Source organism: Empidonax traillii, unplaced genomic scaffold (genome assembly GCF_003031625.1).
Source record: "Empidonax traillii isolate 1590-97213 ecotype Southwest subspecies unplaced genomic scaffold, ASM303162v1 scaffold924:size238212, whole genome shotgun sequence".
Classification (NCBI taxonomy): domain Eukaryota; kingdom Metazoa; phylum Chordata; class Aves; order Passeriformes; family Tyrannidae; genus Empidonax; species Empidonax traillii.
The window spans coordinates 9,840-33,929 of record NW_020956117.1 but is presented as its reverse complement, the minus strand read 5'-3'; the positions used below and the strand labels follow the sequence as shown (position 1 = coordinate 33,929).

General features: G+C 44.0%; 1 protein-coding gene across 1 annotated transcript in view; it reads left to right on the top strand.

The window, feature by feature from the left end:
* Positions 1–21,198, top strand: part of PPME1 (protein phosphatase methylesterase 1) — a 21,979-nt gene extending 781 nt beyond the window's left edge. Inside the window, exons 2-14 of the mRNA XM_027902968.1 lie at positions 7,238–7,331; positions 9,063–9,155; positions 11,052–11,109; positions 11,623–11,674; positions 13,313–13,467; positions 13,966–14,056; positions 14,335–14,400; positions 14,985–15,120; positions 15,553–15,682; positions 16,134–16,178; positions 16,927–16,991; positions 17,939–18,006; positions 18,934–21,198. Coding sequence (XP_027758769.1) covers positions 7,238–7,331; positions 9,063–9,155; positions 11,052–11,109; positions 11,623–11,674; positions 13,313–13,467; positions 13,966–14,056; positions 14,335–14,400; positions 14,985–15,120; positions 15,553–15,682; positions 16,134–16,178; positions 16,927–16,991; positions 17,939–18,006; positions 18,934–18,952 — 1,072 coding nt within the window. The 3' untranslated portion in view covers positions 18,953–21,198. The remainder of the gene's footprint in view (positions 1–7,237; positions 7,332–9,062; positions 9,156–11,051; positions 11,110–11,622; positions 11,675–13,312; positions 13,468–13,965; positions 14,057–14,334; positions 14,401–14,984; positions 15,121–15,552; positions 15,683–16,133; positions 16,179–16,926; positions 16,992–17,938; positions 18,007–18,933) is intronic.
* The last annotated feature ends 2,892 nt before the right edge of the window (positions 21,199–24,090 follow it).

Here is a 24,090-nt window from a genome sequence, read left to right as displayed (position 1 = left end):
GGGTCTGGAGGGAAGTAGGATCATTTTTGGGTGATCTGGAAGGACGGAGGCTCGTTATTGTGGGAGTTTGGAGGGAGGGGGGCTCGTACTTGCAGGGTCTGGAGGGGCGGATTGGGGGGTCTGGAGGGAAGGGTGCTTCGTTTTGGGGGTCTCGTGGGAGGGGTGGTCGTATTGGGAGGAGTGCCCATTTTTTGGAGGGAGGGGTCGTTGTTATTTGGGCATCTGGAAGAAGGGCTCCTCATTCTGGGTCTAGAGGGAGGGATGGTCCTTTTGGGGGGGTCTGGAGGCAGAGGGGGCTCATACTGGGGATCTGGAGGGAGGGATGGCCCTGCTTCCCAGTGCTCCAGGGCGAGCAGCACCTGGATCAGGCTTCTCCAGCCACAACGGGCTAAGGTGGCCCTGCCTGGAGTATCCTCAGAGCTGACACCTCTCGGGATTGCTCTCCAGGCCTTTCCTTCGAATCATTTTGCCATCAGTTTTGGGAGGGAGGGCCGAGAACCTTGCCCAGCTGGTACCTCAGAGTGTGGCTGGGGGAGAGAAGTGTGTTAGAATTTTTGGGAATTGGGTTCTTAAATCGGAGTTGGACTTTGATGATCCTTATGGTGGGTCCCTTTTTCCAACTCAGGGTGTTCTGTGATTCTATGAGATGGGATTTCTCAGCAGCAGGTATCCCTGTGAAGTAGGTGAGCTCTGCCTAGGGACTTAAATCCCTGCTCCAGGTGATGGAAAATCGGGCATACTCTTAAATATTTCGAGCATGAGTTGAGAGCACATTCTGGGAGCTGTGGGAGAAGTTTGACTTAAGGACGTAGATGGCAAATAGAAAGGATAGAATGGGCAAGAACAACCCTTATTCCCTGAGTCAGAGAGGGAAAATGCAAACGGGATACTCCTAAAGGGAATTTCCTGATTCTGCCTCCAAAGGTGTGAGGAAGGAGCTTGTTGTGGTGTGAGGAGAAAAACCAGGACCTTGCAGCAGGTTGGTTTGGAGGGAGGGGGGTTCCAGGTGCAGAGGGAAGCAAAGGAAGCTGGCAGGGATGGTGCAGATTTAAAATATGGAGGCTTTGACTAACTTAATTAATCAGAAAAACTGAGGTTTTATTAAATCTGGAGAAAATGTGTTTTCAGGGATGTGAGAATATGGAATTTGAGGTCTGGCTTGTGACAGAGACCAGGGGTTAGTGCTCTGGTGCTCTCCACCTCAGGACCTCTGCAAGATTCTTGCTCCATTAGGAGGATAAAAATATCCTACAATTCCCGTAGGAAACCTGCTTTGATGCAGGAAATCAGACAACTAAAAGAAATAATGGAAATTATTGGAAAAATGGAAATAAGCTGTTGGAGTATTTATGGATGGGAGAGGATAATTTTACTCTCCTTTAAAGCAGAGTTTTAAAAGGTTGGTTCACATCTCATTATTTTTGTATTTCCATCCATATTTTTTGGGTATCCATTGATTATACTTGGATGGATGGAATGCAATTGATGTTGTTAGGACACGAATTAATGCTGCCAAATCTTCATCAAACAGTGCTTTATTTTAATGTGAATTATTTTAAAGCGAAGCTTCACCTGAGTGTTTACTGGCACGGCCTTCAGGTTAAGCAAAACAGGTGTGTTTAAGGGTTCCTTTAGGTGATATGCCTAGAAATTAGAAAATTAGTGAGCTTGAATGACTCTCTCTCTTTCAGGACTGTTGTCTGCTCTCCTGTGGCCCTTGGTTACCTGAATTAAGAGTTTCCTTATGGTGTGTTGAAATGTGGGGCTGTAAACAAGCCACAAAGCTCCCAATTCCCCAGTTTGTGTTGTGGGGAGACTTGGATTTCACAGGGCTGTGCTGAGGGCTACGTGGACATACTAAGTTAGACTCAGTGTTAAATATATTATTTAATCTTGCTGGCTCTGGTCAGAACAGGCTTCACCAAGCAAAGTCTGCCGAGCACAGCTTTCCTGGTTTAGATGAAGAAATTAAGTTTTTAACTCTTCCTCTTGTTAACTCGTCCCTCACAGCTATTCTGTGTGTTTTTGAGTGTGCTTTATACAGGTTTCATGCTCTCTTAACTTTGTCAACACCCCATCCAACCCTTGTGATAATTTTTGTTAGAAAACCTGACAAAACTAAAGGCATTTAAGTTACTGACTTAATGAGGTGCAGACAAATCATCCCCCCCATATATTTGTTGCTTCGTTTGCTCATTGCAGGTAAACAAACAGCTCCTAATGGGCATTTCCAGGGATTTTTCGAATGGTTTTATAGATACCTGTGTGTTTTTTTTTTTTTTCAATTTAGAGATATTTATGCTCATTAGTAGCAATATTATATATTAATTTATGTAGTTCTTCCAGTCTTGCTGCACTTTGGAGGGTTTTGAAACACCATTAGGGGATTATGAAGGAAAATTTGCTTTCTGTTGTCCTATAAACCTCTTTTTTCCCTTTCAAATATTTCCTTAGAGCACTGATATGAAACCTGGCGTTGTGGTTAAGGATCAAGAATTCCCCTGGAATTCTTCCCTTTGGAAGCAGCAGGGAGTAGTCCATAACAATGTTGTGTTGCGTGGCACAGTTGTATTTTTGGTTTCCATTCCCATTGCACATCCAACATGGAATGGCCTCATCCAGAGGGGCTTGTGGCTTGTATGGAAAGGAGCCAAGAAAAAGTGGGATAGAGTTTATCTTAGGCTGAGTTTATCCTTCCAAGGTTCAGTTCAGTACAAACCAGCGCTGCACAGTGGGATAAAAGAGCTGCAGAAGGTGCCCGGGGTGTGTTCTGTAATTCCAGCTTAACGTGCTAGAGTTTAAGGATCGTTCCAGAAAAATTATTCTGCGGCACCCATTTCTGGTTTGGTTTGCTGGATCCTTTAAAAAGCACTCATTAGTTGTGTCAGTTCAAACATTTGGTCAGCAAAATGTTGCTTCAGCATAGGAAGGTGCAAACCCACAGCAGCTGTTCGATGGGTGCGCTTCTAATTTTGAATTTTGAGTGTGTGTTGTGCTAAAAAAAGGCAGCTCTGGATAAATTCAAAATCAAAGATACTCGTTCTTTTCTCAGGAGAAATGTTTTCCACCCCCCGTGGTCACTTGGGATTTTGTGGAGAACTCCACATTTATTCTGCCCTTTGGGGGGAGGGGTGTCAGTGTTAAATCGGAGGTTATTTTATGTTTCAGAATTGCTCGGAGGTATTTTGTTTTAAATTATGTATTTGCATCAGAGGTGACAATAGTTTTTAATTCCCGGGTCCTCTTCACTTTCTGCTCCAATTCCCTTGCAAACAAACATAGGAATTCTTGTTGAATCTTTTCCCCAGATATTCCATGTTTGTCACACAACTATTAAGGTTTTCCCTGGAGGTGTTAACTCTTGTGGAAGTTGAAGGTGAACTTGAAACTGCCTAAATCCATCAGTAGGGCGAGTTCCCAGGGAAGGGCTCAGCTTTGGTTTCATGGATACCTCTTGCAATTCCTGAGCTACTCTCCATGGATTTGTTGTGGTATTACCATCTGCCTGCCTCCTGCTTGGAAATTTTAGTGTTGGATCGCTGCTGTCAGAAATGGAAGGAGACACAAAAATACTCATCCTTGGAAGTGCTCAAGGCCGGGTTGGGCAGGGTTTGGACCAATGGAAGGTAGGGGTAACAGGGAGTTGGAATGGGATGGGCTTTAAGGTCCCTCCCAACCCAAATCAGTCTGGAATTCTCTGAAAAGCTGGATCTATTCCCAGGGAGGATGGAGAAGAAGCCTCACAGGTTTGTTCTGTGGTCCAGGGATTGTGTATCCGTGCTCCCAGGAACTGGGAAACCTTTTTCTGAGAGAAAGAGCTGCTCCAGGCCAGTCTAAGAGGCTTGAGACTGATACCAGGTTCTTCAGGGTCTCTCAAATCATCTGTTTGGGAAAACAAGCAAAAAATCCCCTTCAATCCAAGCAACTTCTGAGTTAATTTAATTTACCCATCCCTGTAAAGCTTCTTACTCTATGCCCCATTTTCCAGTCTGGATTATTTCTGTACTTCTCCAGGTCCTCTTCCAGTTGTGCCCTTAATTTATCGATCCAGCTGCAGGTTTTGGTGATTTTGGTTAGTGCTGCGCTTCGTATTCCCCATGGCAGCCTCGAGTGCTTAAAGATCTGTTTGAATGGTAAAACCCTGGGATTTGCTGTTTGGGGCAGATCCTGAGCCCGCTGCCATCTGTGAGGTATTTTGTGTCATTGCAGCTTGGTCTTGTGGCCTCGGTGTGCAGCAGCAAAAAGTTCACTTCTTGCTTTTTATTGTCGTTAATTTTGAGGCTAAATATCCCAAATTTGTGCTACTGAGGAGTTGTGTGATTTCATGCATCTCCCACGTATTTATGGATTCCCTGGCTGTCCATCTTATAACCCTTCTTCCAGAAAAATTCAGTAATTTGTCATACAGCCAGAACTCTTCCATGGCATAATCAGGAGCTTCCCCATGTCCTTCCTCCCCTATGGATAAGAGAATTCCCTTGAAATTTCTGCTATCACGATAAAGGTGGTTCCCAGGAGTTCCTGCTGTTGACCAGGTTTATGGATTACGTTGGAAGGGGTGTAACCACATGATGATATTTCCTTATCACTTGGACTTCCTCAGGAAAATCAAACCGAAATCCAGCTGTAACAAACACACTGTGAAAAGTTTGGCTGCAGCTGAAATGCTGCATTTTCAAAGGGTGGTGGAATTTATTTCTTACCTATTCAAAAACGGGAGAAGGGAATTCATCCAGGCCTTGAGAAGTTCTCTGCACCTCCAGAAAGAACCAGAATGGTGTGGAGAGAGCACATGAGCAGAGCTGGGATGGCTTCCAGGGGAAAAATTAAGGTTTGAATGTGATATATTTTTTTTGATCAGAGCATGAGATTAAGCTGAGGCAGTAAAAGAGATTAATATTTTCTGGATTTACGTAGGTGACTCCCCATTTTATTTAACTAAAGTTTGACAGAAAGCCTGGAAACCCACAGTAGGAATTTGGTCCTGGAATTCAGGAAGCAGTGGGTTTATGTTTCAAATTCTAGAAATACGAGGGGAAATAGGAGTTCTATTTCTACAAAATCCAGAAGCTGCTTTGCCTGTTCTGTTCTATTTCCTTAGGAAGCCGTGAATTCAGGAGAAATTTCCTTCCACGGGCATTTCTCTGCTGGGAAGGTCTTTCACCCCTCACGCCCATGCTGGATTTTAATATTCTGTGCTGCCTGTTTTCTTCCCCCAGATGAGCTGAAGTGCAAAAGCACAGTTAAAATGGTGCAGTTACTCATCCTGGGCTCGAATGCAGCCTAATTATGCCACTTCCAAAATTAAGCCCTACTCTTTTAGCCTTCCTGAGTAAATACCAGCCCGAGAACCAGATTTTGCATCAACTGAGTCATCAGGAAAATTCTGATTGCGGAGCTTTTTGTTGGAAATGGGGATACAAGGAGAGGGCACAGCTGCACCTCTTGAAAAATAAATTGCTTTTTTTTTTTTGCAACTGGGCACCTTTGAGAGTTGGTTTATGGGATGTCCACAGGCCTAGTGATAATTTAGGGGGATTGCATTCCATAGAGTGCTGGATACGCCCTGACATTAGTGCTGCAGGAGCAGCTCGTTTTAAGGGGTAATTTGTTGCAGTGCTTTGTGATGTAACCACCAAAAAACTGCAGCAGAAATTATTGCAAAGAGGAGGTGGGGAATAACGACTGCAATTCACAGTTTGGAAGTGTTTTCCTGGGAAAACCAGGGGGGTGTTTGTTGCCTTTGTTCAGTTATTATTCCCTGAGTATGTAGGAGAAGACACCAGGTTATACGAAAAGACCAAAGGTAATTCCTAGACTTGAAGGGGCCACAGGTAGCAACATTGATATCCTAGTTTTTCACCACTCCAAGTCCACCATCCTGGTGTGGAAATACTCTACCAGCATCTGTGTTACACAGTTTTGTTCTTATGATCCTTAATTTAAAATAGTTTTTAAAAATCCTACCCTTTAAAATTTATTTAATTTTTATTTTAATAAATATAGTCTCAATATGTTTTACCTGCATTGCTAGACTTGAAAGCATCCTTCCTAATGAAGTATTTTTAGGATAGGATATTGTCAGATTCCCAGGAAATTGCCTGTAGAGCTCTAAGGACATGGAAAACAGCATTTTGAGGAGTGTTTGTTCCATTTTATAATGATGTTTTCCCATGGTCCTTAACTGAGGCAGGATAGATGTAGAAGCACAAAATTAATTAATTGTTTTCTCTCTTCCCTTCACGTTCCTGATGTTGCTCTACCTCCCATTTTAAATACTCTTTACAAATATAGCAGATTTTTGACTGTCGCAATAAATTCCGCAACACTTTAACTGTAATTAAAACTTGCTGCTGTGAAATTAAACCTGGTGGGTGGATTTTTTTTATTCTGCTTCCAGCAGTGTTTTTAATTTATAAATTAAATTTTAAAATTAATTTAGAAATTAAATTTAAAATGTAATTCATAAATTATAAATTATTTTCATTTATACCGTGCTCTTAAATTCTATGCATAGTTTTTCCACCAGCCTTTGAAACAGGTTGACTTTCTATTTGAATGTTACTTCTTCCAAAAATTAGGGGGGATTTCTAGGAATGTGTGCTAGGTAGTAGGTGGTAAATTAATAACCTTCAGTAAATATCTGACACTACTTTTCAATACTGTGGGTCAAGGTGACTTCTGAGAACAACATATTCTTTTCTTTTTAAATTATGATTCACAGACTGAGTCATAAATTTGGGATGGCTTCCTGTGTTCCAGGCTCTGGAATACTCCCAACCATGCCAGTGTCATGTTTGCCTCAAGGCCAGAGCAAAATTACAAAGTATTTAACGCAAAGTGTCATAAATACAAAGTATTTAATGACTTTTGATTCTGTTTTGAAGCACCTGCAAAGTGGGAGGTTGTACTGGGATGGCATCTCTGTATTCCGTGCTCCTTTTATTTTCCCTTGGCTTAGTGTAGTCTAAATTATTTGATGAGGAAAATACTCTTCTCTCTGTGTTTCCACGAGTTCTCCTCAACAACAGTAACAATTAGGGGAAAAAAGGAAGGATTTCCTCACTGACCATAAAATTCTTAATATTGTTGTGTGGGAATTTCACTTCCAGTCCTGAACTGTTGCATAACACCAACGTGTTCTCTTCAGTGGATGGAGGGAAGCCTGGATGCCAATTGCAGTGGAAGATTTTAAAAATAACTCCTTTCTCAGGGATTTTTTTTTTCTGTCTTGCAGCCCTGGAAGAAAGAGGGATTTTTCACCAGTGCTTTGGAGCCAGTACTTTGAATCTATGGAGGACGTGGTGGTGGAAAACGACACTGGCAAGGATATATCCTTTTATTTCGCAGATTTCACTTGTCATAATCTCAGAGACTGGGGTGGCATCACATGTTTATTGGGATTCTCTTCAGTTTTTTCATGTGTTTCTTCTCATCCTCCATTATGTCCCTTGCAGGGCTCCGTGCTAGAACTGTCCCTTTTAAACTGTTCCGGGAAGGCCGTTGTTTCTTTAGTCATCAGTCATTTAAAAGGAGTATTTCCAACAGCTCAATACTGTTTTTTGCAGGGAAACACTCAGCAGGTTCCCATAATTCAAACCCAATAAGATTCAAAGCTGTTTATTAATTTTTTTTTTTTAATTAACAATTAGCAGGACAACAGGTCAACCTCGACATCAGCACAGATAAGTACTTCCAAATTTTGGACCGAGGTGGTGATGCCATCAGAGTCTTCTGGCAATGCCAGCCAGGTTTTTTTCTGCAACTGTTTCTTCTCCACGATTAGGAAAAACAACCTTTCAGGCTATTTCTGTCCAAATACCAATTTAGTAATTACTCCTATAATTCCAGTAGCATATGATGCTTTGAAATGAGAGAATTCTCTCTCCTTGTTGTTTTGCTCAGCTTGTCATTACTGATTTGTCCAGTTGATCCCATGGATTCTTCATGCCCCAACCCTCGAAAGGATTCCAGGCCAGGTTGGACGGGGCATGGAGCAACCTGGTCTAGTGGGAGGTGTCCCTACCCATGGAACTGGGTGAGCTGTAAGGTCCCTTCCAACCCAAAACATTCTGTGATTCCATGACGATTCCATGATTCGTGATGTACACCTTGGCTGTGTTTAATGTGCAGTCCTCTGAGGCCCCGATATGAGATTAAAAGCATAATAGGTCTATTTGGATAGGTTGTGCCTATAAACATCCCAAATTTAAGCAAATCTTAAGTTGTTTGGGATTTTTTCTGCTCCCTTTAGAGAAGCTTCAGTTTAATTTGAAAGGTTTTGGGCAGATGTGAACTCTGGAAGCAGCTGAATTAATGGGTGGGTTGGTACCCTGTGCTCTGCTCCACTGACCTGCTGGAGTAATTTGGGCTGGGAGGAACCTTAAAGCTCATCCAGTTCCACCCCCTGCCATGGGCAGGGACACCTCCCACTAGACCAGGTTGCTCCAAGCCCCGTCCAACCTGACCTGGAACACTTCCAGGGATGGGGCATCCACAGCTTCTCTTGGCAACCTGTGCCAAGGCCTCCCCAACATCACAGGGAAGAATTTCTTCCCAATATCCCCTCTGACAGTGCCCTGTGGCAGTGAGAAGCCATTCCCCCTTGTCCTGTTCCTCCAGGTCCTTGACCAAAATCCCTCTCCAGCTCTCTTGGAGCCCCTTTAGGCACTGGAAGGGATTCTGAGGTCTCCCTGGAACCTTTTCTCCTCCAGGCTGAACACCCCCTGTTCTCCCAGCCTGACTCCAGAGCAGAGGGACTCCAGTCCCTGTGTCAGCTTAGTGGCTTTCTGGTTTTTTCTCCATTGTCCAATTCACTTTTGTGCACAGGGGGAAAAGGGTGTGGGTGGGAAATGTGGGAATTACAGGGAGGAGAAAAACTGGGCAGCCGGAAAACAACTCCTGAAGCTTAAATTCAGTTTTGTCTGGGTAATGCTTGAACATGATCAGAGGGGAAAATGAGTACACAAGGGTAGAAACGAAACAGTGTTGGGAATTGCAGGCTCCAAAATACATCCAAGTGACTCTGAGTAACCCTCTGGAATGCCCTTAACTGTTCATACACTTTTCGAATTTACAAAAGCGGGTTGGAGGGGCCTGTCCTGCTGCTGTTACACGGTGGAGGCCACTCTGCCCTGTCCTGGGCTGTGTTTACTGTAAGTAAAGCTGCTGCTTGAGAGAAACAAATGTGTGTGGAAATGTAGCTGTATGAGTGTGGATTCAGCTCTGGGAAACACAGGAAAACAATGTTAGAAAAGATAATAACAATATTATCTTTACGTGGTTGAGGTCCTGCTGAAAAACCTCATTTGCTACTCAAACCGCTCTCTGAAACTCTCTGGAACAAAAACTGAGGTGGTGCCAACCAGGAGTGGCTGTGGGGACTGACTAGGCCAGAATTCCTCCATCCCACCCATTCCCTTTGAAAAATGGAGTTAAGGAAGAAAAGTAAAGACTTCAAATAAAGTAAAAATCACTTGCAGTGTGGGATGTTTATTTAGGACCTTTTCAATCCAGCAACTCTTTGAGCTCTATGGTGTCCTTAACAAATAATAGGACGACTTCCATGGAAATGCAACACCTCCATGTTTTCCTTGTGCCTTTGTTCCCATTTAATACCTTTTAGGAATTTAATGAGGTGTTGGTGACTTCCTCATTTCAATCTCTGCTTAAAGACTGCCAAGAATGACCATTTTGCTGGAGTCGTTGCTCTTAAATTCCCAGCAGGATTGTTGAGTGATCTTGATGATCCAACCAGAAACTATCTTATAATATGATGGGACATACCAGAAAATGCTTTTCGAACTGGGCTGTAATTTTGGTGTCTGTAATATTTGTTTGTTTTAACACCTGCTACAAAATTATGTCCTTCGTGCATTTTGGAATGAATTTGTCCTAAACAATCAAGTTTTAAATGTTTGGGATGAACCAGAGCTTATAAAAACCAACCCAAACCCCTCCTTCAAAATAAAAACAACACAATTTGAGAAGCATTGAGGGTAACCATCTATAAATAAAATAACAACCTGCAGGAACAATGTGTTCCTCTTTGCTCTTGCTTATTGAGCAGGGAACTTCTTGGTGATGAGTCTGGATAGATTTGGATAAAACTCAGGGCACTGGAAATCCTTCCACTTTCTCACATCACACCATGATCCTCTTTCCTTGCTGCCTACTAACAATAGTCTGATTTTTAGCAGCAGACCTCTGTTAAATTATTGCTATGGTGCATCAGCACCTTGCAGATGGTGGGTTTGCAGTGTCTTTAGGGGCTGGAATAAATTGACTTCTGGATTCAGTGGGTTTTGGAAGAGCAACTGCTGCAGCTATTTAGGAGCTGAATAACTGAAAAATCAAAATAAAAGAGTTGGGGAGCTTTTGGCATTTATGTGGGTGGTTCTATTAAGAATTCCTCAGCAAATTTCCTCATTCCTGCAGGGCTTTTATTTAAATAATCAATGATTGCTTAACACAGAGGTCTTCCTGTCAACAAAGAATGCCACTTAATCTCTGTGATACCTCAAATAACTTAGTTAAATTGATCTGCCAGGGACAAATAGAGCCTACTTTACCTTAAAAAAAATTCCTCACTTGTTTCCTCTGACCTCTTTGGACTAATCAGTTTTTATACATTTCAGCCTGTAAAATTCTATTGTTTGAGAGCAAATGGAACATGTGCTGCAAAGCAGCTGCTTCATCTTCATGTCAGCCATGCAACCAGGAGTTAATTCTGTACCATCTGGAGCTTGGAGAGGGAGGGAATACCTTTGGTGTCCATAATCCCACTGCTGTTTTAGTTTTCAGAGGTGCTGCAGAGCTTGAATTCATGATCTGATGAATGTTTATAATGTTTGATGCCCAGGGAAATAAATGTCCTCGTTAGCAGTAGCAAGGATGGAGCTTTTGGTTTATTAAGGATAATTTTATGGAACAGTCTTGCTTACTCACTCTAACACCTTGTCCAATGTGGGTTCAACCACTTTGTTGGCAATGAAGGGTTTTTAGGGAGTGCTTGATGTCACTAATCCCACACTCTCTGTGCCTCCTTGCAGTCTGCAATCATTAACAGGATCCAGTGTAGGATCGTGGCTTTGGATCTCCGAGGCCATGGTAAGTCAGATAAATAAACCTGGGATCACATCGGTGTGTTACGCTCCCTGTTTTTTTAAAGATGTAGTGAATTCCTCCCAAAATGACTAAGAAAGCATTTTAAGGCATCCCAATTTTTATTCAGAAGCGGGGATGGAAAAGTGGCTTCTGCCAGGAGCTGAGACTCCCTGAACTTCTGTGCAAGGCACTGGTGGATTTGTTCCTTCCACCAGCTCCCTCCTTTCTCTTTCCATGACCTATAGGTGATTTTTACCATGAGAAATAAGGGCTGTTCTTTAATTTTAGGATACGTTGCAAATACAGCACAGTTATGGGCAGTATTTCCAACCCATAGCGCAATAACTGTTCCTATTAATTCTGTGTTTCTTAATTATTCATGTTCGGTACAGTAGACTCACTGTTAGTTTCTGTGCCAAAAAGCTTTGTACACTCCCTGCTCTAAGTCCTGAGAGAGCCTGAAGGTTTTCAACTGAAGTGCATTTAACTTGGGTTTGTTTTTTTTTTCTTTTCTAGGAGAAACAAAAGTTAGGAATCCTGAAGATCTGTCTGCAGAGACTATGTCCAAGTAAGGAAGTTTATGCTCATTTCTCTTTTCACAAACCTCTTATTTTCTTTCCTTGAACAGTAAACTACTTGAAGATATAAAACATTCATTCAGACAGCTGGGAGGTTTCATTTAATGTGATTCTGGTAGTTATCCCATCTTTTCCTTCCTTTTTGGGACAGTTTCCTTCCTTTTTGGGACAGTTTGAAGTCAGATTCCAAAATGGAGCCATTCTTGGGGTTCCCTCAGTTCACTCAGTGGCTCCTCATCAGAGAGCGCTTTAAACCTACAACACTTGCTAGAGAGATTTTAATAGTAGGAGAATGCTTTCCTTGGAGATTCCTGGGGAGATTTTAGCCTGAAATCACCAGTTTGGCTCTCCCTCAGCTTCTGGAGCAAGTGTTCAGAGCGGACCCACCTTGGACTGGTGGCACCCTCAAAGTCTGGGTCACAGACCGAGATTTTTCAAGCATAGAGAGGGTTGCTTTTTCCAACTACCACGACCTGCTTTGGTATGCAAATCCCCCTCTTGACAAAACTGTAAGAAAAGCAAATACCCACTGTAAAGCACATTATGCTCTGCCCGTGTTTAGTACAAAGAGACTCTTTGCTACCCCTACAGTTAAATCACGAAGGATTTTGTAACCTTCCCATGGACAAATCCACTTGGTTTGTTGTGGGGAGGCCATGTGTGAAATGGATTCTGACTTCCATTGTGTACCTTATTCCTGCTGCTTATGCCTTGTCAGGCCCTGATGTGTTACTGTCCTGAGGACATGCCGGATGAAATAATTAGAATGTTTTCGATCCAGAGCAGCACCACTGTGTGGGGAAAACAAGTCCCTTTTGTTTTCAAATCTTTCCCTTCTCTTAGCAATGAGCTTGCAAGTTAATCCTAAATATCTTTTAAATAGGAGTCTTAAATTAGTGCTGGCTTTATGCTTACTCTTTTAAATCAAATCCTCGAGCAGTTTTCTCTAGCAGAGCAAACAAGCCAGTCAACCTATTTTTTCCCTTCTTTTGTGTTTTCAGTACTGCTCAGTGCTCAGGCTCCTTGGAATGGTTATAGTCAGGAAAGAAACTGGGATGTCTTTAAACTACAGTGCTCTTCCGTAGATTTCAACCCTTAGCTCTGCTGCTGTTTTAGGGGGTTGAGGATCACATCATCCAGCTTTCCCATCCTGGGAAAGTGTCAAGAAGTCACAGCTTCAGATTAAGAAGGTTCCTTATGGAAAAGATGGGGAAATTGTCCCTTGCCTTGTGATATCTGTGCTCGTAGAGAGTCAGTCTTTTTGCTCATGCCCAATGTTGTTCATCTTTGCCGTAGTCAGTTGGGTCGGTTATTTCCTCCCTCTAATTCCAAACAGTTCTTCTTTCAGAACAATGAATTTCTTGCCCTGTGCTTCCACGCAAGAGATTTTGACAACTTTTTCCTCGCCTTTTATTTAACATTCCCACCAGCAAATGTCAACCTAAAATGATTTCCTTGGGGAATCACAAAATTTGGGTTGGGAGGAACCTTAAAGCTCATCTCCTCGTGGGTAGGGACACCTTCCAGTGGAGTGGGTTGCTCAAATTTCTTTTAAACGGGTATCTTTTAAATGGGTACCTTCTAAATGAGATGGAGATGCCAACCCTGGTTTGCTCTCCCCCTGGCAGAGACGTTGGGAATGTGGTGGAAGCTCTGTACGGGGACCTGCCCCCGCCCATCATGCTGATAGGGCACAGCATGGGGGGGGCCATCGCGGTGCACACGGCGGTGGCAAACCTGGTGCCGAGTCTGCTGGGGCTGTGCATGATCGATGTCGTGGAAGGTGAGTGTGAGTTCCCTCAGATGGCCTGCCACCCCTTTGGGTGGGCTTACCCCTTCTACTTTTTCCTTTAGCCCCAAATCCCCCGGATACAGAAAGTTTTGCCCAGTTTTCTGTCCTCCTAAAAAGTCCTGCCCGCACAAAAATCTTTCCTGTGTGACCCTCCCTTCTTCTCCCTTCTTCCTTTTCCTTTTCTCTTGTTCACTTTTTTTCTGCTAATTACTTTGAAATTCTTTCTTTTTAGTGGGGAAAAGGGTGGCTTTTCCTATAATGCCTGGTGCTAATTAATGATTCCTTCTTATCTTACTATCTGAATGTCCTACCTTTTCAAATACTGATTTTCCACTAATGACCATTGGCTTAGGAACGCTGTACTTGCCTTAACAACATTAAATCCCCTGGGAGCTCCAGCTCTCTCTGAAGGTGTTGCAGCCAGTTCTGTATAAAGGGATGTGGCAATGATTTCATCAGATGCCACAAAGCTGTAATACTTGCTTTTAGGAACAGCCATGGATGCATTGAACAGCATGCAGAACTTCCTGAGAAGTCGTCCCAAAACTTTCAAGTCACTTGAAAATGCCATTGAGTGGAGGTAAGGGATGGATTAGTCTCTAAAATCACTTGTCTTCCTTGTTTCCCCACCAGCACTTTTCCCACATGAATCTTAATTTCACAGTTACAGTGACAATGGGGTGGGGGTGGTTGAAGTTGACATTTAGCACAAGCCACTCCAAATTCCTTCTGAGAACAGGGTTTGGGAATGGTTTGAGGAAATCTTGAACTGTGCAGGGAATTTACTTATGTTTCTGGGCCTGCTGGTTCCTGAATCTCTTCAGTAAATATTTCTCTCCTATTATTTTTTTTTTCTAGTGTAAAAAGTGGACAAATAAGAAATCTCGAATCTGCCAGAGTTTCTATGGTCGGTCAAGTCAAACAGTAGGTTGCTTTTGGGTTATTTTATTTATTTATTTTTTTAGAGCTCTTAAAGTCATCTAGTCTGTTTTACAATAAACATTTGCTACATGAGTGCATGTGAAAGGGAAAATTTCTTTGAGCAAAACCCACAAAGATTTAAAAAAAATTCACTGTGTTTAAGAAAGTTTAACTGTTGTGTGTTCCTTGATTTTCCTGCCTTTCTACACACCTTAAGAAATAAGTGTTACCTGAGGAGTGATCTGAGGTGGATTTGGGGATGGATCAGAGTAACCTGCTCGTGGCACTTGAATCCTTGACATACCTGAAACCTTTACAAATGTCTCACACTCCCTTAAGAAAAGCTTAAGTTGGTTTTTTGACAACTTCTGCCTCATCTAAGGAGCTGTTGGCATTTCTGTTTGCCCAGGGATACATGTGCTGCACATTCACTCAATCCCAGTCTTTCATCCACAGCTCCTTCTAAATTTGAGGGTTTTTTTTTTCACCCAGTACCTGAGAAATTTCTGAACAGTTTGAATTCTGGGTGTTTGGGTTTGGAGTTTTTTCTTTTGACAAGGAATCAGTTTCTGCGTTTATTTCCACAGGTGTGAAGGGGCTGCCAGTCCCGACTGTCCTAAAGCCATAGTGGAGGGAATTATTGAAGAGGAGGAGGAGGAAGAGGATGAGGATGAGGAAGGGGGAGGCTCTGTCAACAAAAGGAAGAAAGAAGATGACACAGAGGTGGGGAGTTTCTTGCTATGTTTTCACTTTCCCCTACAAGAGTAGACACCAGTAATTATTGAAATCATTCTGATTTGAAAAGGAGCAACTCCAGGAATGGAAAACTCCAAGTCTGAATGTGCAAACAATTTGTGAGCTATTTGTGTTAGTAAAAAAATAGCAAATTGATTTTCCTGAGTCCCTCACCCTTGTCTTGAAGGCTCTTCTGCTCTTGGTGTAGGTCTTGCTGACTTTTTTGTTCCCTACTCGTGTAGTTGGACTGTGATTTGGAAAGAAATTTGGAGGAGGGAGGGTCATCCCCTGGCCATGTGTGATCCACCAGAGGGAGCCAGTATTTTTATGTATATGTGCACTTCCAAGTGGCTCCCTGAGTTCATTTTCTTCCTGCTGTTTCCCTGATCACTAATGCAGAGCTCTCTCTCCTCCCTGCAGACAAAGAAGGAACATTTATACACGTGGCGGATTGAACTGGCTAAAACAGAGAAGTACTGGGATGGCTGGTTCAGGGGTTTATCCAACCTCTTCCTGAGCTGTCCCACTCCAAAGCTCTTGCTTTTAGCTGGTAGGTGTCTCTCCCAGTCCTGTTGAGGTGTTCAGTGATGTCCCACTTGTATTTTAGAGAATAGGGTCAACATTTGGCTGCTGTGTTTCTCTGGGAATAGCAAACCTACCTCTTCCATGTCAGCTTTTCCATGTCTTTTGAAATACTGTGGTGTGATTTCAACCTCTCAACTGAAAGTCAGATACAGCTATAGGCCCTTTTCGTACCTTAGTAGGAAGTAAAGTGTGTAACCAAGATAAATCTCCTTTGAAGTTTAGAGAGGGATGTGCTCTTGGATTTTTTGGCTGTTTCTTCCCTGTCACCTCACACTCTCGAGGTGCAGCAGTGAAATGTCCTCGTGGTGGGTGGCAGAAGACGTGTTTATTTTGTGCTTTCCAAGCTAATGCCTCACTCAAAATGCAGTGGTGTTCTCTCTGGCTTTTCTCCAATACATCTGTTTGTTTGATTGTAGGTGTTGACAGGCTGGATAAAGATCTGACCATTGGGCAGATGCAAGGTAAATATTTAATATTGTTACTCCAGACTTACTGTAATGCTGTGTTTGGAGGACAGCTTGTTGCTATGGGTACAGTCTATATCCAGACAAATGTGCATTAAAGAATTAACCCATCCCAAAGTGTTCTCTAACTCCTGTGCTCGAGGAGAGGTGGGGAAGTTGAGGAGGAAGAGGCTGAATTTTTGTTCAGTCCAGTGTTCAATGTTCCAGCAGTGGAACTCCCACATTTCTCTTGGATCACATTGTTCTAGTCCATTATTCCCCCTTTCTAGCTACATTCCTGATGTTCCTATGTAGCACACCTGCAACCATCTAAAATTGTCCCATTTCCTGGTGTTTTTGGCAGACATCAGACCAAGATTAAGCATCTTCATTAATGTTTTGGGATTTGGGCTGGGTTTTTAACCAATCCCAGCTTTCCAGAGCAACCACTACTGGAAAATAGTATTGGATAGCAGGATAAATGCTACTATAAGGTAGATTTGTAACAGTTCCAGCTCTGAATGGAGTTGCATTGAGAGGCTCTGAGAAGTTTAGCTTCATTTTAACTCCTGAGAACCAGCTCTAGTTACACTTGGGGAACATGAATTATGCAGCTGATTCATGTTTTCTTTGGAGCCCATCTCCTGTTTGTGTTGCACAGTTTGCCCAGACTTCCATGCCTTCCCTGGTCCCTCTTTGCCAGATGCATTTGGTGAGATTTCTTGGCAAAGAATGTGAGATCCATGTGCTGACTCTTGATCCACAGGGAAGTTCCAGATGCAAGTCCTCCCACAGTGTGGCCACGCAGTCCATGAAGATGCTCCAGACAAGGTGAGCCCCACCATAGCATTGAAACTACTCTGTCTTTCCCAGCTTAAATGCAAACGGGATCTGTTCTTTACCATGGAGCAGAGATTATACTTCAGGGGTATTTTTTTTGGCACCACAGCTGGCTTTTCACAAGTAGCTTGGAGTTTGAAGCTGGCTGGAAAGCCTGGGCTAAGATGTTACATACTGGCTTCGGGATGTACCTAATTCTTCCCAGTGTGGATTTCTCATCCCTGGCTTTCTTCACACAGTTCCCCACTATCCCGTGCACCAAGCTGCAGCTTTAGGGGTTGGTCTGTGATTTGTTGAATTGAGTGGCTCACATTTTCCAAATGGAAACCAAATGTTCCTGAAACAGCTTTCAGACTGACAGAGCAGCGCTGCTTCTGGGCACTGCTGGAATTAGTGTTCACGCAGAAGCAGGAATGCGGTTGGGAACATGTCTGTTTTAAAGCTCTGACAGCTGTGAGTGTAAAACTCAGCCTTTCTCTGTTTCATTTCACAGTCTGAAATAGGTATTTTTATCTAAACATACTGATGGGATATTGGGAAGAAATGCTTCCCTGTGAGGGTGAGGAGGCCCTGGCACAGGTTGCCCAGAGAAGCTGTGGCTGCCCCGAGGTTTTACCAGACCTTGTTTTAAGAATTACTGAAAAGGGTGGAGAAAAAGTTTGGTCAGTTCTTGATTGTGAGATCAGTGTCAGAGTCAAGGTGGAAGCATTTTACATATATATATATATATGTATGTATGTATATATATGTTTGTGTATATATATATAAGCATGTTGTACAGAGCTCTTGTTTTAAAGGGGCAAACTTGACTCAGCAAGAGACCCCCAAGGATGTGAACTGTTGTTGGGAATGCTGCAGGTTTGGAAAATTGCCTGAATTTCTTGTTCTCTTTGTGCTCCTTTAAATCCTGCCCCAATTTTTTTCCCCCCTTCCCTCAGGTTGCTGAAGCTGTTGCAACATTTCTGATCCGTCACAGGTTTACAGAGCCCATCGGAGGATTCCAGTGGTAAGGATTCATGGAAGCTGGAGCTGTGCTGCCCTTGAGCAGAACTGCTCCTGCTGCCAGTTTGGCTCTCAAGGTGGGAGGTTGGGATTTTGGCATAATGCTAAAAACCACAGGTAAACAAACAGCTCTGAGTCACAACCATTAATGCATTTGATGTTTGTGTGTTCCCTCTGAATTTCTCATGTCCCTCTGAATTTCTCCCCCTTGGAGAGGAGGAGCGAAGCTGATTCCTTACTTTATAACCTTCCAGGCAAGGAAAATGACAAATTTTATGGCATTTAGCTTAAATAATATTTTATTTAAGTAATCAAGGCCTTGCAAACAACTTCCATCACACTTCTTTGGCTAAGAAATATTGATGAGATGAGGCAGATAAAGCTGTGTGCTTCACTTTCCAGACTTTCTATACTTATCCCGTGTGTTTTCCTATAAAAATGAACTATGGAAGCTAGGCCTATGTGATCAGCAGTGAGAGAAGGGTGTGACTGATAAGGTTGAGTGGAAAAACTCTCAAAGTCTTAGTCAAACCTCACAGAAAGTGTTTTAGGATCATATTTCAGGTGAGTGGTACAATCAACCTGTTTCTTAAGTGATCCTGAGAAGTCTTCCTGCTTTTAGTTAAGAATTCCCCAACAAAAGCTGGAAACCCCAAAATGTATGACATTGGACTATCAATGCTAAAGAGTTATTGCTGCATGACCTCTTCCTTTTTTCTCCCTTCATCCCATGTCTTTGGGGATGAAACAGTAGGAATGCAGGACTGTGAGCTGCATAGTTTAAGTCCAGTGAAAGAATATAGTGTAGGTTGATGGAAGAGAGGGAGAAGACAAAGGACTTTGCAGCTCAATTTAGGGTATTGCAGAATCTGCAGAGAATACTTGTATTTTAATATGGGATCTTTCTTCCACTCTCTTTTTTTCCTCCTAGTGTGTTTCCTGCTTGTTAATATCCTGGTGTTCTCCAGCACTGATTCCTGTTGTAAATAAACTGCACCAGAGGCCACTGTGATGTATCCATATGCTCTCATCTCCCAGCCCAGCAGCAGTGGGAAGTTGGTGTGAGATTCATCCCCTAGAACTAGTTCTCCAGTCTAAATTCTTAGGGACTTCCTTGCTGGGAAGCAGCTTCTACTGAAGACCATGAAAAGCTCTTCAGGCCCTTGGGAGTGGGATCCTCCTCTCTGCTGCCACAAGGAAAGACCTCCTGGAACCCCAAGTAGTCGATCAGACCAATCTCCATGAATTCTCAGGCTCTCTTGGACCCAACTGCAGAAGGGCCGTGGACAGTCCAGATCCACCAAAGGCTTTGCAGAGCAGCCAAAGGCTTCGGGATTTCTCTGTGGAATCGTCTTGGAAGTGCCCCTTAGGTTTGGGTTTTATATATACACATTTTCGTTCCCCCAAAGCAGATGAGGATTTGGCTTTGTTGAGAGCTCAGGTTTCATCTCACCAACACCAGCTTTAGCGGTTAAGGTGTGGGAAGAGCCTAGAGGACACTTTGCTGGGAAAAGTTGGATGGGATTGTATCTCAAAAAGGTGAGGGGGAGCCGTGAGCTCCGTTTCAGTCCGGCAGTTTTCTTAGCACTTTTTTCAAGTCCTTTCTGGGAAGAATAGCCTGGATAACTCCATTTACTGCAGACACATCCCACAAAGGGGATGCTGGGCCTGCGCTGATGGGACAGACCCAAGAGCAGCAGGAACAACACGACCAACAGGTTGTTCCTGCCCCGGCACCTGTTTGTGCTTCCCTTTTTATAGCTGCCACACACAGCTAAGCATTGCTCAGCACCGTTGGAATGCCTGTAGGTGAAACCCTGGGAGAGCTTAGAGTCAGTCCTGCTGATGTGGATGCAGAGGTGAGGCAGCTGCTCCCTCCAGAATTGGAAGAAGGACCTTGTTTCCACTGTCACTTCCTGGATCATTTTGCTGCCTGCCCTCCGGAATTCCATATACACAGAGAGCTTTTCTTCAGGGATAAATTATCCCTAGACAGAATCACTCGTGAGTGTAAGAGCAGTCATATTTTGGAGCAGTTTTCCTCGATATTTTTCCAGTGGATATCTGAAATCCCTTTTTTCCTGCCTGGCGTCCATCACCCTTTGCTGCTGTAGGATGATTTTTGTGATTTGGGAGCTGCCATTTGCATCCATGTGTATATCCCATGACAAGAGCTATCAGGAATTCTTGGTATTTGAGAGAGGTGCAGGTGGGGCAAAGGGTTTAACTTTGAACCTGGTGGAAATCCACTTGTATGATTCACTGGCCACAGGAGTCCTGGCCTTGCTTCTAACACATCAGGATGGGAAATGCCTGGGATAGGGACAGGAAAAGCTCATTCCAGAGAGCTCTTCTCCCTCCTGGCACTTTGACCATCAGGTGATTAAAGGGAATTGCTGGTTCCCAACACTTCCCTCTGTAAGTCACCACGTGAATGATTGCATTAATTTCCTGTGGCCATGATGTCCAACCCTGTTCCTTATGGATTCAATGGATCTTCAATAATTGAGATGCAAGATAACACCTTCCCCAGACATATCCTGTAAATTGGCAAAACTCTCTTTTCCAGGTGACTCTTTTGTTCAAATTGTTTGGAATTAAATAATACAGTGTGTGCATCCAGAGTCTCACTTCCTGACGTAATTAAGCCTGTGTTCATAATCCTGAGTGATCCTGATGAATTCACATTCCTCCTTTGGACGTTAACTTGGAGAATCCAAGGGATTCCTCGCGTTATCTCCTTCGTTTATGAGATCTGAAAAATAAATCCCAACCACACCGAACACTCTGTGGAAAGCAAATCCATGCTGGATTCTCTACAAGCACCACTGGAAAAAGGATGACTTTTGGAATCCTGTTGATGAGGCCTATGGGGCCCATTTGGCCTGTAGGGCCTGTGAGGCCTTTGAAGCCTGTGGGGCCTGTGTGGCCCACAGGGCTGGTGAGGCCTTTGAAGTCTGTGGGGTTTGTGTAGTCTAGGGGGCCTGTATGGCCCTATGGGGCACGTGAGGCCTGTGGGGCCTTTGCGGCCTGTGGGACCGTAGGATTCTGGTTTGTTGTTTAACATTGGAGAGGTGAGTGAAAAGAAAATAAATGTTTCAACAGCCTATTTAATGGTGCGTCGCTCTGTGCTGAGCTCCCAGCCCTGCCTTGCCTGGAATTAGGTGGGAATAGTTCAGGAACTGGTGCTGGATTTGAAAAAAAAAATAAAAGAAAAAAGGGATTTCGGAGACAGCAGCAGTGTGGGAGTGGGTGGAGGGGAAATTCCTTTCGGTTCTGTCGAGCTATGTACATTCTTGAGACTGTACTTTTGTCTGAAAAGTATTAATGCTCCTGCTGCAGTTTCCAGGGAGCTCCAGGCTGGGCTAAATGGGATTTAGGTAGGGGGATAGCACAGGCTGTGAGAAAAGGGACTGCAGAGAGAAGGAATATTCTGTTCAGCTCATGAAAAACGGGCACAGAGTGAACTGTCCCCAAACTCCCAGCTTTTCACTGCGTTTTTCCTGCAGCCTTTGGATTATTTAGAAATCACACTTGCTTTTGTTGCAGTTGTTGGATTGAAGATAAGTGGAAACTTTCCCTGTGGAAGATCCCAAGGTGTGGCAGGAGCATGTCATGGAGTTTGGGAGGCTGGTTTGTCACAGGCTTTGCTTTAATTTAATAAGTTAAATAAATAAATGAAAAAATGAGGCTTAGGATGGGTTTTGCCAGATTATAAACACTAGAAAAAGCCATCAGTGACTGGATGAAGCACTGGGATTGTTGGAAAATGATTATTTCCTTTATTACTAAAGCATGTGGTCTTGCTTTGAATGAACCAACCCTTGAATGAGGAATGAAAACTCAGGCCTGGGGTTTTCCACATGGAATTCTCCCATATGCCTGTGACAGGGCATTTGCAGAGGTAATGCATTTATGAGCAAAGTTGTTATTTTTCCCTTTTTTGGCCACAGAGAGGCCAGGAAAACCTGAGGAAGCCTGTTCTAGCCAGAGCCGTGCATTGCAGGGCAACACAAACCTTTAAAAATCCTCCCCCAGGAGGGTGGATTAGATATTAGGAAGAAGTTCATTTACAGTTGAGGCCTTGCTCTGGTTTTCCAGAGAGGTTGTGGATTCCCCATCCCTGGAAGTGTTCAAGGCCAGGTTGGATGACGCTTGGAGCAATGTGGTCTGGTGGGAGAGAGTTGGAACTGGATGAGCTTTATGGTTCCTCCCAACCCAAACTACTCTGATTCTGTAACTTTGGCACTGACATTTATCCTCCCCTCCACTATTCCCTTTACTCTTGGGAGCAGAAAGGCCTGGGAAAAGAGCCTGGCAACCAGTGATTCACTGGTTTGAACTGGTGTTCCGTGCTCTTGGAAATCTAGACCTGGATCTTCAGCTGAGGTAAAAAAATAGAGTTTTTGGATTGTCCCTTCTAAGAAATCCTGGCCCTGGTGCATCTACTACCCATCTCACAGCCTGGAAGTGCCCTTTGTGTTGCCCAATCCTGCATCCCTTGGTTGTGTCATCCGTAGTGACCCGTCTGATGGCACCGTGTCTGTAAGGCATCCCAGAACAGCAGGATAGGGATAGGTGTTTGATCCAGGCTTTGCTGTCGGATGCTTGGTCGGTTGTGGCCGAGCATTCCCAGTCTGACAGGGTGACCTTTTACCACGTGCTGCTATTCCCAGATGGAAAATGTGTGTGTGTGTGTGTGTGTGTGTGTGTGTGTGTGTGTGTGAGTTCTCCAGAGACCACGCGCCATGTCCCGTGTCCGCCGCATCCTGTTCCTGTCTTGTTCCGTGTCCGTTTCCCTCGCCTACAAATAAAGCATTTGTGAAAAGCCTGGAGTAGGAATTCCTGCTTTCCCTTCAGCTGTGGTACTTGGGCTCCTCGGAGAAGCCAGTGGAGGAAGGGTGTTGATTCAGCTGTTCCTGTGCCATCCCCAAGCCTTGGGTTTTTCTGGTGACTCATGGAAGCCTCTTGTCATCCAAAATGCTCCTCCATCCCTTCTGTGCACTCTAATGTGGGGGAAAGTGGGGAATTTAGCACCAACCTTTGCTTTTCCCACTCTTTTCCATGACCAACTCCCACATGTACAGAAACATCTGGAAGTAATAAACCACGGCCCTCGGGCTGCTGAGTAACCTGTGCTCTGTCCAACCATCTCTGAGTCCTGGCATGGTTGTTCTGTTTAAGAAAGCAGGAATTTGGGGAAATTGGAAATCTTCCAGGCTGTTTTCACATTGAGGCAGGTTTAACAGACCCCCAAAGGGCTCCTGGAGCCTCTTCCCACTGCTCCAGCTCTTGTTGTCCTGCCTGAATGCTGCTCGCAGCTCCCCTCCGCTTGTGCATGCCTATGGAAGGGTTAATCCAGGGCTGGATAACAGCCAAGGAGTGATAAATGCATATTTTTTTAGCTGAAAGTGAGCAGGAGAGCCTTTGGGAGAGGTCTGCCTGCTGTTTCCATCCCCCTTCATTATTTTTATCCTTTTTTTCTTCCAGTTAGGAAAGAGCCTGAGAGGTGACATGGTTGCCTCGGCCCCCGTGGGGAGATGGGGGGATCCCAGAGGATTTGAATTTCATCCTAATGTTCTTAGATGAGGCTGGATGGACACAGAGTTTCTGTGCCAATGGTGTCCTCCAGCTAGACCCTCACTTCATCCGGGTTGTTTCCCCTGGGAAGTGCCTAGGGGGGTCAGCTGGGGGCTCCTGCCCGATCTCCAGGCGCTGCTGGAGATCCCGGCTCCCTCCTCTTGGACTTCCAGTCACTGAGGAGCTGCGGTTGCAGCAGAAAGGGAATGTGTCTGCGGGCAGGCAGGGAGCCAGGGGGTCTGGAAGGAGCTGCCATCTCCCTGAGACTGGATTTTGGCATCCTAAAACATGAATGGGAGCACACGGATCAAGATTTTGGCACCCCAAAACAGAGTGGGATCCCCGAGACCAGATTTTGTCACCTCAAAGCACAGATGGGAGCTCTGAAAGTGAGGTTTTGACACCCCAGAACAGAGTTGGGATCCCTGAGACTGGATTTTGACATCCCAAAACAGCTCTGGGAGCCCCAGGATTAGGTTTGTCACCCCAAAAGAGACTCCAGCTTAGT